The sequence below is a fragment of the Mizuhopecten yessoensis genome, unplaced genomic scaffold (genome assembly GCF_002113885.1).
Source record: "Mizuhopecten yessoensis strain PY_sf001 unplaced genomic scaffold, ASM211388v2 scaffold10889, whole genome shotgun sequence".
NCBI lineage: Eukaryota > Metazoa > Mollusca > Bivalvia > Pectinida > Pectinidae > Mizuhopecten > Mizuhopecten yessoensis.
Window position 1 is genome coordinate 470462 of NW_018408772.1, and position 18123 is coordinate 488584.

Genomic DNA, 18123 nt, shown 5'->3' on the forward strand with positions numbered 1-18123 from the left:
CCTCCAAGGATAATTCTCACCAAGTAAAAATAATTTCCTACAGAAAGTTGTCAAAATATACCCAAAAGTGTTATTTCCCTATATAAACTATAGTAAACTTTACCCCCTCCCCGATGGAGAACGGATACCTTGGGGGTCCTGAAATTTACAATTTAAATAAAGCCCCTGATGATCTTTCTTTTCATGCAGAGAAAATCACTGTAGTACCTCTGAGTCTGGAGAAGAAGATTTTTGAAATATTGATTAATTTTCATACACCCAGGCCCCAGGGGTTGGGGTAGGAATCCCAATTTTACATTTTGAAACCATCTTCCTCCAAGGATAATTCTCACCAAGTAAAAATAATTTCCTTCCGAAAGTTGTCAAAATATACCCAAAAGTGTTATTTCCCTATATAAACTATAGTAAACTTTACCCCCTCCCCAAGGGAGAATTGATAGCTCGGGGGTCCTGAAATTTACAATTTAAATAAAGCCCCTAATGATCTTTCTTTTTATGCACTGAAATTGGATGTAGTACCTCGGAGTCTGGAGAAGAAGATTTTTGAAATATTGGTAAATTTTCCCTTTGGGGCCCTACCCTGGCCCCAGGGGTTGGGGTAGGAATCCCAATTTTACAATTTTGTAGCCACATCTACCAAGGATGATTCTGACCAAGTTTGAAAAAAATCTATCCACTGGTTCCTGAGAAGAAGTTGAAAATGTAAAAAGTTTACACATGACGACGGACGGAAAGCGATTAGAATAGGTCACTTGAGCAAAGAGCTCAGGTGACCTAAAAATATAATGTTTTATTCTGTTTTACAAACATTGTCATGTTATATATAATTTAAATGTGCTGAAGCATTGTGTTAAATGCTGTGGAAATATTTCTTCACAAAATTATTTGGGCCACCTATATGCCATTTGGGCCAGTGCTTCAAATTTTTTACTGCCCAAAAAATATATTTTGGGCCAGCTATGCAGGTTCCCCACTATTCTTTATTGTTCATGTTTACTTTTGAAACTGATCAGTTGAAGGTTTGTTAGTACTATTTCTCAGGAATAACTTGAGGGATCTTTCTCAAATTTGATATGTAGGTGCCCCTTGATACCTCATTGTGCATGTAATATTTTGAGACTGATCATAAAAACAGATCTTTCTCATATTGCAATGATCGATTCTATTTCTTTCACATTAAGAATTGTACTAGTAAATATGTTAAATGACAAACTCACTTTGAAGGTTGGATTTCATACACATCAGTATTAAGTTTAGATCAAAAGTTACCTCAAGGTGCATTTACTGTTAACATGACTGGATCAAACAGATTAGAGGAAAGAAGAGAAAAGATCGAACTGACAAAGAACTAATGAAGATGGTACAATGGTGGGCACCAAGATACCTCTTGGATCTCTTGTTCATTTATAAGATCATTAGAGGGATGACCATAAAATCCCTCCAGACATTCTCTGGAGGAGTAAACTTTTAAAGAAAAAGTTGGAGACAATTAAATGCCCAAGGCTCGGGCCAAGTGACCTAAACATAAACCACAGAAGCAATAATACATAACACTGAAGACTCAATACTAGTTTATTGATTGGAACATATTGACCTTTCTTTCTTCAAACAAATACAGATGCTCTAACTAAAGTAACAGGTATTTCATTCAAATTTCATTACCATTACTCCTAATTGATTTTTTTTTATCAATATCTGATTAGCTAATCAATTATATTTCAATAAAGTTCTGGTTACAACCTCTAGAAAATTCACCTATCACAAAAACAATTATATACACACATAATGGAAGATGTACACAAAGAGTCAAATTAAAAAGCACAAATTGGAACATGTATACACTTGTCAGTTTTCTAAATTAAATGGGCATGAAATGGTAAACTTTAAGATTTTGACACTAGTTTTTATATTCATTGCATGAACTAAACTAGTTTAGAAAATATAGCCCTCCTAGTTAGTTAGAATATCAATCACTTATAAGCATAATGTAAAATTCCTTGATGAACTGGTCATGATCCTACTTTTGAAATTAAGGTTTAAATATATCTGCTTGTTTTATTTCCTTCTCATTTAAGGTATATCTTTGTACCAGGATGTATTCTACTCAATGTAAAGAATGACACTAAATATTGTCCTAACAAGTTTACATATCTGTCACTTAAGACTATATGCTACTTTAATTCTGTGACATGTTGAGCTTATACATATCTGTCACTTAAGGCTATATGCTACTATAATTCTGTGACATGTTCCTCCCTTCCACAAGAGGGTCACAGTCAGAAACATTAATGGTTATTATAATACAATGATAACCTGGGTACACATTGGAATGATAAACAAAAATGAATAGCATTTACACAATATTATTATAGCAATTTGGGAATAATGTTTTAAAGGCGCCGAGTATGTACACTTTAATAAAACACACATGCATGAATATACATCTTAATCAGTCAACATATCTAATAATAGTTTTCTCTACTCACTATAACAGTATTCTTTAAGTTTGAGTATTCTATAAAACAGCAGATGTGAGTACTTTACAAGGCAACTTAGTTGAGAAAAATAGCAGATAACTTTCAGAAAATAAATATACAAAGTAGTCCATACTAAATGAATCCTTGGCAGTTTTATAAATAGTTCAATTAAAGAATGTGTACTAGTGATGTTGACTGATAAGAAGTGTATTGTCAAACTTCTCCAGCTGGAGAACAAGTTCCTCCTGGGCTGAAAATCAAAACAAGCTTATGTATGGCGATTTATATAGTACTAAATCAATTATATGAACATATCTATCTTCGTTAGCCAAGTGTTCGCCTCGTATACACTCCACTTACACGAAGTACACTTGGCTAGCTAAGATGGGACATATCATGTTAGAAAGGGATATTCTATCCCTAATCCTGTCAAATAGAACGATCAGTTAGGTTTAGGGGGAGCCTTGGGAGGAGCCTTGGGGGGAGCCTTGAGGACACCGACTCTACGTAGATACTGTACGATGAATGGTGTTGATGTCAGTGTGATTCCAATCCGAACAGGTGCGAATACTTTGTGAACAGCGTAGGCAACGACAAAGGTGCTAGCTCCGGCAGCCAACTTGGACTGAAAAATGCTCTCTCCTATCCCAAGCTTGGTCAAAAGTCCAACAACATCAAGGCCACTGTAGATAAAGAAACAAAACAATTAATAGAAACTATTTGTTGTACACAACATCTGATAAACTACTTAGCTTACAGTAGGATTTTTTTTTTTTGAAATTCTCCACCAAATTATGTCGAACTATAACACATTTGGTTATGTTTGTAATTCCTATAGCTATTGGGTGAAGGTTATAACAATGTTAGCTCATGCTTGTGATTAGAATGATTAGCACTAGGATTCTGTCAATCTGACTCTCTATACATTGCTGAGTAATGTTTGTGGTGGCTCAAGTAAGGTGACAAGGGAATATATCTATCAGTACCATTCCTTTTCTAACGAGTTAATCAGGGTGTTATATTAAAGGTTGTTCGGGATTATTGTTCTGTTTGTGATTTACATTCTAATATCAGCTATGGTCATTTAAGGATATGCCAGGATTTTGCGATGGATAAAAAGGAGTTCCCAGTGAAAAAAAGCACCAATTAAGGCCAGTACCTCACAACTGCCCCACAAACCCACAACCTAGTGGTGGAGTGCTAGTGATCATTGATTTGAATGTTCTATTGAAACTCTCTTCAATGCAGCATAACAACTGCAAACAAAAATGCACATAGTTGATAATGAAATTAAAGAAAAATATTTTTGACAACATAGTTTTTGTCAGTTGCCGGGTATGTGTTTCAATATTTGCAAATGATGTTTATCTGTTGACAAACAAACAAACTAATGGAGTTCGTTCTTATCAAATAATTGACAGATATATTTAGACAGGTCAGATGTCGCGAGGCCCCGTGATATTGTAGAGTCATTCTAGTTATTCACACCCAAGGTTCCCGGTGCAAGTTCATATGGGTGCAGCATTGTAGGTATGTCAGTGTGATTAGCATAGCCGGGTATATGTTCCCAATATTGTCCTGTCGTTATAACTTACCACAAATGCCCAGATCTAGAGAACAAACATATGTATGTCTATGCAGTCGAGTATAAACATGGTACCCCTCCCAATGCACGTCCCCCGTACCATCACTACCTTCACTCAAACGCAGTGATAAGCATAAACACTGCCAACAAAACACAAGGAACAGGAAAGGGACTAGATTTTTAAACAATATAAAGTTACAACTATTTAAACTGGGTTTTGTTATACATAACATAGCTAAAAAACCATTTAGGAAGAAATATATTGCTGCTTATTATTTGAAATGATTTCTTACACTGTTCTACTTATATATATATCCAAGACTTTCCAGTCAATTATTACATAACAATAACAAGCGTTTCATGCAGTTACAGGGAAACACAAATGTAATTGATACTAATGGTGCTGTACCAGTTACAGGGAAACACAAATGTAATTGATATTATGGTGCTGGCTGGAAGTTGTACCAGTTACAGGAGAACACAAATGTAATTAATATTAATGGTGTTGTTCCAGTTACAGGAGAACACAAATGTTATTGATATTAATGGTGTTGTTCCAGTTACAGGAGAACACAAATGTAATTAGTATTAATGGTACTGACTGGAATTTGAGCACCGAACCTCCTGTAAGTAGATGGACATTGTAACCAACTGAATGTCTGATTATACCCATCAAATTTCTGGATTATAAATGTTAGTTTAAATAGGTTACTGACTGCACTGTGTGTAGAAACATTAGTTGTTTTCAGGCCAAATCAAATTTAGTGTCTATTCTACAGCAAAGTGCATGATGTTATATTTGTATAATAGTAAACTTGCAGAATTATGAATTTGTTGTAACGATCCACTATTAATATTTCTAGTATATTTAAGGTGTTATGAAAATTCATAAAGCAACAGAAGTTTATAAGCACTCAATGTTATAATCCATCAGTGTGTATATATATTCCAAAATAATATCTACATCCAACTCAAATGTACCTTGACACTAAAACGTAGAACCCTCCAAGGGACATCAAAGATATGCCTACATGGAAAACTATCACAGTAGACCCATATTCTGTAATAGCTTTCCTTAACTTTGCTCTGGAATACTTTGAAGAAGAGTCCTCAGTATTTGGAGATGGGGTAGATGCGGGTGGATTGTTACCGACCTCTTGAGGTTCCTGGTTTTGTTTCGAGGTTGAATAATGCCTCTGCTGTTGGTGATTCTTTACAATAGAGCGGATGATATGGCCCTGTTCATTGATGATGTCAGCCATAGTCCTGCTTCCTGTTTCCAATCCTGGAAGGTTTTCTTTAAAATGTTTGTGCAAACTGAACCTGTTACAGTTTTCTACCCACAGTCTAAATTGTACGGAGTCCTCCCCCTGGATACCCTCTGGTGTACATGAAGAAACGTCTATCAGAGCATCGGGGGATGTAATGGCTGGATGGCTCCTAGTATTTTTTCTGTAACTTTCAGCTACACTTCGAATAATTTCCTCTTGTTCCGCAAAAACCTGAGCTAGAGTTTTTCTACCAGATTGAATGCTCTGATATTGTTCATCACAGTTCGGAAGTCCAAATCTTAAACAAGTCTCCATCCATAATTTATGTTGGACACAATCATCACCTTGAATACCCTGTGGGCTAGGATCATTGTCAAACACTGCATCTTTGTAACTAAACTGTGCAGCTTGTGACAAACGTTGGACACCTACATGAAAAGAACGTCTCTGGTTTGGAATATTAACGTCATTTCTACCACCAGATATATATTTCTGGTATAGCTTTTTACCATTTCCTGGCATGTTTTGTGGGGTACCATGATCAAGCTGTACTGCATAGTGATCAGCTTTGACAGCATAAGGTTCAGGAACATTCGTCTGCATACAGCCATGTAAATTGATGTTTCTTGAGCAGGAATACGTTTTCATATTTTCTGGAATTTCAGAGTCAGCGACAGTATCAACGGCAGCAGATACATTTTCTAAAGCAGCCAATTCGTCACGACCACCCTGAATTCCTTGTACACTAGGACCATGTATAGAGTATTTTACGGCCTCTTCCAAAATCTGTTGTGATTCCTCAATGGAAATATGTTTTGCATGGCCCTGGACACCTTCGATAGCGGTAAAATGAGTCTGGCTCTGCTCATGTTTATCAAATGCATGACCTGACGCTGCATTTACCTCAAGAACAGCCCGCATGGACAAGTTCCTTGCACTACTTACAGTAAACGCTACCTTCCTTAACGAGAACATTGTGACAACTGTCAGTTGTTGATTAAGTTCAGGATGATGTAAGGTTGTTTACATTCTGTTCGTGTGTCGCTCTAGAACTTGGACAAGAGGTCAAGAACGTCAAAGTTACACGAAAGCTTGAAACCCAGCTGCTATCCGCAAACATTTTAAAGACTATTTCTAATACTAATGCGGGTTTCTCTTGACAAACCGAATATTTCACAACCTAATATTAGAGGTGTCACGAACAGTCACAAAGAGTGCTGTTCACGTGAACTGCGCCTGTTAGATCAGTGACATCCTTCACAATCAATAAAAGGTGTTTTTTAGGCAAATGGATTGCTGTCAAAAACTCGACCGACGGAGTTAAAAAAAGACAAAACCAGTAAACATGTTATGCACAGCACCACGGATTAGATAGCTAGGCTAATCTAATTCCGTGACAGCACTAAAACATACGTCCAATAAACTGACACTCTCCTTCAGATCAGTGTATGATAGAATACATGTATATATAATAAAATAGAAGGAGAGTGTGTCAGCATTTAAATACTAGCTTCATCTTAAGGGACTTTCAAATTAACTAAAGTGATTTTTTTAACCTTAAGATAATTTTACTTTAATCACGGAATTAGATCCGTGCTTTAATTAAGTAAAATGTATTTTATTGTCCTTCATCTTTTTCACAAATAAGTGTACGTGAAATAAAACATAATGAAAAAACCGGCACACGTTTATTTACCTTAACTAACTATCCTCGTATTCACTGCCAAAATCTGTAAATAGGTATGTTTTTCAATTTCCCCCGATAGGACTAATTTCTACGTCAGGGGCGGCTCCAGGTGAGGGCGTTATGGGCGTACGCCCCCCCCNCTAATATTGTATTGAATATGGCAATTCATCATATTCATCAATTAAACACATAACACCCTGAAACTTTAACTATAAAATATACATGCTCCAAGTCAGAAACCGTTACATTAGTGCATTTCACAATTATTTTATGTTTTTTAGCACAAAAAAAGGTCCATTTTTTTTTGCCGAGCGGAATATTTGATTCTACGCCCCGTCTTTCAAATATCCTAGAAACGCCCCTGTATGTAAAGCTTTGATAAATCATTTCTGAAAAGAAAATCATACCTATAATAACGGACTTAGTAGCTAATCTAATTCCGTGCTATAATACACGTGAAGATGAATTAATAATGAAACAAAATCAGCATGGTTACACCGGGATTCAAGCGGTGGAACTCAAATTGTTGCACTCTCGATCTAACCATTCGAGCTCCCTGGTCAACGGAATTGTGTGTTACTAACTGTACATGTGCTTCTGTTTTATCCAAACGATAGGCAAAAACACAGTCCAATGGGACAAGGATCCTTAATAATGTGTGTCTAAGGGTTAGGGGTAGGCTGCCATAAATATAAAGCGCTCTTCTTTTTCATTCTCTATTCTAGTGTGTATTTATTATAACCAGAATATAATAAAAAAAAAACATAGGTGAAAGGGGCTTGCGGCTGGGTGATCCCATTGACCAAATCTGACATCATGAGTATACCCGTTACACAGTTACAAAATGTATTGCAGTGCTGTCGATGTGAAAGTTGATCAATTTAAGCGAGGTTCGCGAGGCAATTATTTCATCGCTGATAGCCAAAATCGATCGATAATTACGTTGTTTCATTCCGATATTTGGGTAAGCAGCTGGGTTCTATCTATCACCAGATAGAAAATTGTTGTTTCGTCATTGTAAAAAATGATGTCTGTGAACCCCCTCCCCATTAGAATTAAGTAACCTGGGGTTTACCTATGGTGTGGTATTGTTGACTGAGCATGCTATGGCGCTGTGTCTGCATCTTAGTAGATTCCCGAAGAGAACCCTAGAAAGGTCGGGGTACAGAAACAGAACCTCAGAAGATGTATTGGGCACATTTAATGACATTTACTATTTAGGTTGTATAGTTACTAACAGTTGTTTAACCAATGTGTAGAAGAGTAGTGAAGAAAAATTAAGCTTTGAGGATGAACATTCATTCATCAGTGAAAAGACGATCAGTCCCAGAATATGAGGCCATGGCCAGTCAATCGGGTATAACGACGCATCACAAGTTAACCGGTTTAAAATGCAAAGTCTGATACACGACAAGTATGCATGCATGTACGTTTTATGGTATCAGATAGCAAGTGATTTTCTGATATATATGTGACCCAAATAACGACTCATCCACTGAAGAAATTTCCCCATTTGTTTTTCACCTTGTTGTTTACCTGTTCTCGCATGACCAGCCAATCATAATAACACACTGTTCTACTACCTAGTTGTTATTGTAAATTGCCAATTGTTTATTGCTTTATCGACATATATTTACATAATTTCAACACCATACGTTTTGCTCAGGACGAGTTTGGCAGCCACCAACTCATTTCAACACACCGTTGTGTGTGTGACCTTGGGTAGGAGGTTTTGGTTTGGTTTTATATTTTAACGTCCTATTAACAGCAAGGTCATGAGGACACGCCTCCATGTGTGTTGTGTAAGCATGCATACGGTACAGATATCTGGTACCATTCTAGGTCATTATATGTACTCGGATACTTAATTAGTTTAAATTATGATCAAGAACTAGTTTGCATTCTTTTACAAAAGTTTTTTTCATTGTGTTTTAGCTATAAGCATGTTGTAGGCCTCAAGCTTAATTGGTTGAGTCGACGTATGTGGGTAACTGATATTAAGTAGTGATATTAAATATGGTACAAATGACGACAAAAACCTTCTCATTTAAGTAAATAAAACTTAATGCAAATTTATTCTTATTTACGCGAAAGAATACATATCGATCGCAAATAAATCATTTCATTTTAGTGAAATATAAAAATGTCTAGTAAATATTTCCATTTTATTAATGAAATAGTTATAGTTAATACAGCTACACTGGTACATTTCAAGCTAAAGGTCATAGTTGATAAGCAAAACTAATCCTTTATTTGTATTTTTATAACGGTGTAAAGTTTCAAATCAGTATACATAGTTACCCTTGTATCATTCTCGGTTTCATTTGTGTAAAGTATTGTTAAGGTATTTCTAAACATTTTCTTTAGGTTGGTACGTATGGATTATGAAAAGTTCTTTTTTACACAACCAATAAAATCACATCACGAAACGTCACATAGAAAATGTTATTGGTTGTGTAAAAAAGAACTTTTCATATTGTTAAGTTTATATGGGTAAGGATATCTTGTAGCGGTTTACATAAATGCATATCATCGGTCACGTGTCTCATCGTGTCTTATTTAGATATCTCTGAAGTATATCGTGATCCTTTGGTGTCGTTAGAAAATAGAAAATGCTTCCTAATTAAACACATTGGACCGGTCATAGGCCTGGTAACTTTACCATGTGGAACCTACTTCCAAGGAGATTAGCTATTATATACAGACACTAGCATGGTCGTCTTCTGCTTGGAAGGGAATTGTGTATCCAGTTTACTGGTGAGTCTTTGGTGTGTTACGGTGTCGAAAGCCGTTTGGTAATCCGTGTAGATACAACCAATCAGGAAACACATATATCCTAAAAGTTATTTGCAGATGATATAACCATTATTGCAGAAACAGCTGTTGATTTACAGTTGGGATTGGATATTTTGTATGACATCTGTGATAGATGGAACATGCTGGTGACAATTGTTTGATATCAGAATGTAACTACAGGCCCTTTGTGAAGATCATGTATTTAATTACAAATACATGACAACAGATCACGTCCGGGGAATCTGAAGCAGTTAAAATGCAGGTAACCAGGGGCGAGAACCTGAAACACTCATAAGTGCCAAGAAATATGTCAGGCTTCGGGAACCTGAAATAGCCTTTTGCTTATTTCAATTATCGTTGAAATAAAATCATTCGAAATTCAGTAAACAAATATTTATTTGCAAAATGTATGAAAAATCGCATTAACACATTTAAGTACAAGTCTGTTATTTTATGATATCATGTTCACATTGACGTTTTCGGGCGTACGTCCAGCCAAGCCTTTATCTGTGGTATGGTCGAGACTCGAGTCCTGTGGGCAGCTATCTGTGGTAACTTGGGTAGCATTGGAGCTCCCTCGGGACCACTGAAGAACATGTCGAATCCGTCAAACAGCACGATGTCTGCGAACGTTAGCTGCAACAGGAAATATATATATGCCAGGTAAACGTTAGGTGCTGTCAAGTTTAATTTGTTCAATTTTCAGTAATACTAGTCAATTATAAAATTGGTAAGTTAGTTTAATTTTTTACCAAGAAAAACTTCCCCTAAATCTCTTTTTTCAACCAAATTAAAATATTATTTAGTGTCTAACTCAGATAGATAAATGTGACAAACAACCCGCCACTTATTGTGTTGACTGTATATAATATCTATATATGGGGACTCGCACACAAGTTAGCTGTTATATTTTAACATACCGATTTGCCGATTACCCAGCCAGTTCCATTCTTGGTAAGTTTGGCCTCGCACTTTTTCATAAAATTTGGCAGAGTTTCCTCCTTTAGTTTTTTGCCCATGGTAGCCTTAAAAGGAACGCAATGAAGATGTCTCAACACAAGAAACGAACACAAACATGCATACCACACAATTCACGTGATAGACTCATCATATTCACTGTTGCCCTAAAGGCTGAATGCAGGGTATAACATCTACCGTTTTAAAGGACTTTGGTATGTCTCGGCCTTAGGATAGCACCCATATTACTTTACCCCAATAGGGCAAAAGTGGGAAATTGCCAAGCAAGGCGCCAGGAAAAAAAAGTATGCTAAACAAAATAGAAAGTATCAAGTTCCTCATTGTCGCAATGTGATCATCTTACATCATGATTGGGTAACAGCAGACATATTCTATACACAATCTTTGACCTGCAGGATGGATGAGAGAGAAACAAATCACGTTAAAATCTCATATTGAATTAGTGTAACAGGATTTGTTAAATTTAACAAGTTATGACCAATTGTTGCAAGTTGATTTTTACTGCTATGTTTATTCACTTGAAGATATTATATGACCGAAAGTGGAAATTTGTCTTATATCAGCTGAAGTTCCCACAAAAGTTGAAAACTAACAAAAAACACCCCAAAAAACGGCAAAAACAAGGAGCACAGTGACCCCATTTGTTTGACATTTTTAAGAAGAGAACGTTTTCTCCAATTGTATTTGAAAGACTTTTTACTACGTCTACTTAGAAGAAAATACTATTAAAACAATTCAAATAATTAATTTCCCCCAAAATCACACATTACGTCAAATATATATTTCAACATATTATTTTCTTTGCACTTTTTTGTTTTCTTTGACTTTTTACAGGAGCAGATCTTTGGGTATAGGGGATAATGATAATTATTTCGAAGTTGATGGCGTCGTGTCAATTGCGGTTATTATAATGTCTCAACACCAAAAGACATTTTTTTTTAGAATCCCCATGACATACTTTAGTAAACAGGCATTCTTTGTAAAAAACAGAACATGTGATCTAAAAACGGCTTACCTTTCTGGCCTCATCCTTCTCGAAAAACACAGCTATCATCGCTGACCGGCATTCAACGACGTCTTCTACAAATTCGTCGATAGCGAGGCCGCTTATCTCGTCACTTCCCATGAGGCCTGTGGAATGTCACAACAGCAACATATTTAAACTTTATACAAATTTGTATAACTTTATACAACTTTGCATGACTTCATACAACTTTGTATGGCTTCATACAACTGTTCATTAAATCGTAATACAAATTTGTATTTCTTCATACAACTTTTTGATAAATCGTCGTACAACTTTGTATTTCTTCATACAACGTTTTGATAAATCGTCATACAAATTGTATTACTTCAAACAACTTTTTGATGAATAGTGATTCAACTTTATACATACAACATTACATTAAAACCTTATACAATATACCACCATATCCTATACCACTGAGGGCTGTGTAATATCCTTTATGTTTAAGATTACACAACATTCTTTACGCAGATACTTGACATGCAGTTTATTCTATCTATTAAAATTCCACACAGGAACACATAAGAAATGTCTAATATATCATTAAAATGCGAAATCACTTTCCATCTTATAAGCATACATCTAATATTTACCAAATTTCCTCGCAAGATATCTATTTAAAGCCATGCTTTGTCCAAATCCCTGGCCATCGACTTCCAAATACGGAACGGTTCCACCGGGTGCGCCTGAAATAGGTCATATCAACCACTTATAAATAACATTAAATAACCAACCAGTAGCGCGTGACTCAATTGATCAATCAATCAATAGTCATTTATAACAGCGTCACATGCCAGACACATACTTTAACATATAAATAAAAAATTAACGTAACACACACAGATTGTGCCTTTTAAACTGGTAATATATAACAGTATGAATTACACTGCATCATATGGCTGCTTCGTCCTTCCAGCACCTTCATCGGTGATGCTAGGGGTCAGTACTAGGGGCCAGTACTAAGGGCCAAAACGTTCGAGTAACAGAGGGACAGGTGATGCTAGGGCCAGTACTAAGGGTCAGTAATAGGGGAAAAAACGTTCGGGAAACAGAGGGGCAGGTGCGTAAAACCCCTTCATTTATGAATTTAATATTTTTTAGTATTGGTTAATTTCAAAGTGTGTATATCAACAGCTGTGTCACTACTCAAAAGAGATTACTGTGGCCATCAAGGTTCCGTGTCATTTTGTGATGCCAACAAGTACTGCGTTTTACCTGTACAGGGGAGACCACTCTATCCTAATATCTAGACATGCGGTCCATTAGCTAAAATACAACCTGAAATAAATTTCTTGATTTACGGTTGCTATATCAGAATCCTGACTTACAAAAGAAATACAAATAGCATGTCATGCTATGAGGAAGAAAGAGGACGAAGAATAGTGGGACGGAAAGACAATGATAGTCATTTTTTAGAGTGCATGTTTAGATGATAATTAGCGGTCGGTCGTGTGATGGGGAAAAATCATCGAAATAAAGCATATCATCTGCCATCATAGTTAAAATATTGATATTTTTTTTTGTCTCTCTGCTTTCATGAACATTAGATATTATTTATATCTCTAAGCTCATATATACTGGGACTTGAGGATTTGTTACAGCTATATTTGGACCTAAACTGAGTAATTTGCCATGTTTTAGGGGTTGAGATCGAAATGGAGCTTCCAATCCTTCTCGTATATATATATATATATGATCATTGGGGGTGTCATTTTTACCGAAAATCGATCTGAACCCCTAAAACATATAACATTACTCTGAACACCTTGGTTTAGGTCCAAATATAGCTGTAAAAAATTATCAGGTCCCTGCGATCATATATCCCTCCACTTATTTAGCATCGCTATATTGTCACACATTAAACACATGTACAGGTATGATAACACGTACGTGTTATAACTCATATACATGTACACACCTGTACAGGTACACGAATCGATAAGTTTCCTGGCACGTGCTCATTACTACATGCGAACGGGATTGCGTTACAGTACCAAATACATGTACTTACTTTCTTTCAGTTCCGGCCATTTTGCTCTGTCGATCCGAACATCTTCATATTTTACTTTAGCATAGGCAAATAGCAGTCTGGCCATTTCCGCTCGGCCTTTTAGGTCGAAATAATGTAGTTTGAATGTAGACATGATGGTGCTGCAATGCTATGGACGGTCACACCGGCTTCACCTGATCAAGTGGATGTTCAGCGGAGATACCGCCCACCGATAGTACGGCTAGCAACGCGGCTATCAGGGTAGACATAGGTCAGCTTATATTTATGATATCAAACATATACCATGGTATCCCTGCATTCCACAGTAACTACAACAGGTCACTGAGGTCAATGCCACACATTCTCGACGTTCAATAGTAGTTAGAGTGTCGGGGTCACAAACCAGTGTAACATATGTTATTTGTTCTGATAAAGCACTGAATCGGATTGGCCGTGGAATAGATGTTACTTTTCAATCTGTCTGAATATCTATTCGAACGCCCAGTTGATGATTTTGTCTTGTACATACAAGATGAATAAATAAACTATGTCAAATATATAATTTGGAAAATATATTTCGACAGAGAAGCTTAGACTATTTTACTACACTTACAGGGTCGAAATGTTGAGTGATAATTACAGTGCAAGTCAGATAGAAAATGGCCTTGTTATCCGTGTTTTCTACCACAATTCGGTTGTAATGTTGTAAAATATGACGGTTTCTTGTATTCAAGAGAGTAATAACCATATCGTTTCTGAGACTTTGCTTAATAACTTGTTTCATAATTGTTGTAAAGCGATAATTTAGACTTCGCTAATTTGGCGACAACTTGGGCCAATCTCGCGCTGGCCCTAACCCTAACTCTAACCCTAACCCTAACCCTATAACTCCTGTTATACAAGTCGTCTGTGAGTGTATCCTGGATATGTTAACTTTTTCATATACTGATAAAGGTTTGCATATCTCGATTTCAAAACTAAAATCTGCATTTTTATTATCATATGAATATTGTCTTTTTCCTGTTGTTGTGTATTCTGGTGCAATTGTTTTGATATCATTTTCTGCAAAAATAAAAGCTGGGTGTTATCTGTGTAAATATATCTTTAGACCCCGTTAATGTCTGGGGATCAATTACGTAGATTACAAACTATTCTTAAACCTTCTTAGTGTGGATAGGTCGGAAACACATAGCCCATCTACCGATACTCTTTGTTTTCTGCCGTACAAGAACTCCTGAATCATTTTGATTATTTCGCCTTTTATATTTGTACGCCTTGCGGCTTTAAGTTTTCTATTTGGCGCAGTATAAAAAGCTATTACAAATTCTACATAGATCAAGAATGTTGCCATGATCTAGTTTTTGTCTACATGTCTAGACCTGCTAGTAAGTAGAGGGTGATAGAACGCCCCGGTATAAAACCGTTATATATAATACGTACATTGTTATCCTTCGTATACTTAGGGGATAGTACGTTGTTTTGAGTAGCTATACTGGCGATTACAACATGGAATTTGGGTTTGAACTCGAGACCAGTATAGACATTTGGGCCCGCCCATACAGGCGAGAGGTCGATCTGTATGTTGACGAGGCGGAATATTTGGATTGTTCGTGAACGTCCTGTTACCAAAGTTTATACGACACATTTGGATTAATATTGACCATGATCTTACATTTCCATGTCAGTATGCATACCAATATGTGCTTATCGACAAAATCGGTGATTATTTGTATAGATTTGTGAAGAGTTTTGTGTAAATGCATACGACACATGTGAAATGTTTCTTTTGATTTCGGATCTAGGTGCCTTCACACGGATAGAACGAACGTTTCAGTAATAAATGGAGGTAAGAACAAGGATGCGTTCTTTTTACTTTTTAATTCATTCAACAAATACATTTCATCGGTCGTTTCTGTTCTGTTGCCTACTAAGTGCATAAGCCTTATCAGCGGGATTTCGCTAAGAGGCGAGCTTGACGCCATATTGTTTTGGTTTGAAACGGGGCGTGGCTTAAGTGCGATGGGAGGAGCTTAACACGATTGATCATGATTCTATCGCAGATTAAAACATGGTCCGTATCCAATCAAAACACGAGTTGCAAACGAATCGTGTTAGAATTTACGATATAAACCCTGCTCAATTGTTTTTTAAATTTGCACGCTAGTTATGCAAGACACTAACTAGTTTGTAATTTCCCGCTGATAACCTTAATTATATTGTCGTGACTCGTTTAACTGGTACTTATCCAGAAGTGAAGGGTGGGTTGAAAATTAAGATGATCGTTTGTGCTGATGAAGATTCATAACATGCTTTAATGATTTGTAGGTTGATGCCATCTGTTCCTGGCAACTTTTTTCTATTTTAAGATTCAAGTTCCAGTGCATATTTCCTATGGGTTCGTTTACAAAACTCGACAAGTTAATTTTGCATCGATTAAGTGTATGTGACAGTCTATAGAGCGCCTAGTGTATATGTAGACTGGTACGTTAGCTTTGATTTGGTTATAGTAATGCTGACCACTGAGAATGAATACACGTCCGACTCTTTTCAATGTCAAGATTCAGGAGTTAAACCTGTTGGATGATCGATCACCATTTAGTGTAAACCATTCGGAGTTCCAAAGCCCCAATACTCCCATGTAACTTTAAAGTACATGAAGTACATAAAGCAGTGAACTTTGAGAATTTGGCCAGTGACATGCGACAGGGTCCCCGGAGCAGTATTGAACTATTCGACGACATTGATGACATATAGGCTGCATTCAAGGATCTGTTTTCTCGATGTTATAGACAAACATTTACCTTTGATCCAGAAACGTGTTAAAATTAGTTCGGAATATTGGATAAATGAGGATATTTTAGATGAAATGCACCACCGTGACTATCTACACAGTAAAACTAGAAATTAAAAATGTATTGATGACTGGGCTACATACCGAGCTTGTAGAAATCGTGTAATGGTGAAGATTACTTAGAGCAGCTATGACCCAAAACTCTCATAGGTCTAAAGATGTTTGGGGGAAAATAAAATAGTTTTCATCTAGTTAAAAAACAAATCGTACAATTAAACTTGATGTTGATGGTAAAACTGTTTCAGAAAAAACTTGAAATTACAAACACCTTTTATGATTTATTTTCTGCAACATTGGTACTAAGATTGGTAAGGAATTTGATGACAGTTTACCTGAGGTTGAAACTTTTGAAACTCCAAAACAAATCTGCATTTACAAACAGATTAGATGTATGCCTGAATGGAAGGCTACGGGTGTTGATGGTATGTCGGCAAAGTTATTGAATGTGCCGGTCCATCAATTCTGTCACCATTGGCTTTTTTGTTCAATAAGGCAATAACTGACGGTGTAAACCCACTGAGTTGAAAAAGGCCAGGATCGCTCCCATTCAATAACTTTAGACATGTGGCTGTATTATCGGGTCTAAGCTAAATTTTATGATTTTTAACAAGAAACAAACTACATTGTAATAAGTGACTGTCAATTTAGTTTTAGACCACATCATTCTACTGAAACAGCACTTCTAAGTGTTGGTGGTAAATGGTTTAAAACATGAATCAAGGCTGTAATACGGGAGTCCTTTGTATTGAGATTCGTAAGGCATTTGCTACGGCAAATCATAAGGTACTTTTACACAAGCTGAATGCATATAGTGTGTCTCAGTCAGTTTTCCAATTTTTTGAGTCTTATCTCTCCGAGAGGTCACAGGCTGTAAGTTTCGGAAATATTTTGTCCAACTTTCAACCAATACATATTGGTACCCTGCAGGGCTAAATTTTGGTACCACTGATGTTTAATTAAATATAAATGATTATCCAAAGTGTCTTAAGCATACATCACCTATCATTATGCTGATGATACCTCCCAGGATGTCAGAGGTAAGTCTTTTGAAGTGTTCGATTATTAATTGTGTGGTTATTATACAGTCTGTGATGAATTATTGTGTGGTTATGATACAGTCTGTGATCATTAATTGTGTGGTTATTATACAGTCTGTGATGAATTATTGTGTGGTTATTATACAGTCTGTGATAATTAATTGTGTGGTTATTATGCAGTCTGTGATCATTAATTGTGTGGTTATTATACAGTCTGTGATAATTAATTGTGTGGTTACTATACAGTCTGTGATCATTAATTGTGTGGTTATTTTACAGTCTGTGATCATTAATTGTGTGGTTATTATACAGTCTGTGATAATTAATTGTGTGGTTATTATACAGTCTGTGATCAATAATTGTCTGGTTATTATACAGTCTGTGATCATTAATGGTATGGTTACTATACAGTCTGTGATAATTA

At 36.2% G+C, this 18123-nt stretch overlaps 2 protein-coding genes across 2 annotated transcripts; both read right to left on the reverse strand.

The window, feature by feature from the left end:
• Positions 1–1554: 1554 nt before the first annotated feature.
• On the reverse strand, positions 1555–6424 carry LOC110463324. The gene is made up of 2 exons (XM_021517828.1): positions 5044–6424; positions 1555–3160 (listed from the first exon to the last, which is right to left on the reverse strand). The coding sequence occupies exons 1-2, from the start codon at positions 6306–6308 to the stop codon at positions 2920–2922; spliced, it is 1506 nt and encodes a 501-aa protein (XP_021373503.1). The 5' UTR covers positions 6309–6424; the 3' UTR covers positions 1555–2919.
• Positions 6425–10188: 3764 nt separating this feature from the next.
• LOC110463325 (hematopoietic prostaglandin D synthase-like) lies at positions 10189–14070 on the reverse strand. Its single transcript, XM_021517829.1, has 5 exons — positions 13833–14070; positions 12415–12507; positions 11810–11925; positions 10737–10841; positions 10189–10452 (listed from the first exon to the last, which is right to left on the reverse strand). Exons 1-5 carry the CDS (start codon positions 13963–13965, stop codon positions 10282–10284), a joined length of 618 nt encoding a protein of 205 aa, XP_021373504.1. The 5' UTR covers positions 13966–14070; the 3' UTR covers positions 10189–10281.
• Between the last annotated feature and the right edge of the window lie 4053 nt (positions 14071–18123).

Bases quoted from the DNA above. Each gene is read 5' to 3' on its own strand.
- LOC110463324 (XM_021517828.1), bottom strand. From the start codon at position 6,308: ATGTTCTCGTTAAGGAAGGTAGCGTTTACTGTAAGTAGTGCAAGGAAC. The intron at 3,161-5,043 runs GTACATTTGAGT...CTTTATCTACAG, and splicing joins TTCTACGTTTTAGTGTCAAG to TGGCCTTGATGTTGTTGGAC.
- LOC110463325 (XM_021517829.1), bottom strand. From the start codon at position 13,965: ATGTCTACATTCAAACTACATTATTTCGACCTAAAAGGCCGAGCGGAA. The intron at 12,508-13,832 runs GTAAGTACATGT...GACCTATTTCAG, and splicing joins ATGGCCGGAACTGAAAGAAA to GCGCACCCGGTGGAACCGTT. The intron at 10,842-11,809 runs GTAAGCCGTTTT...GTTCCTTTTAAG, and splicing joins AGAAGGATGAGGCCAGAAAG to GCTACCATGGGCAAAAAACT.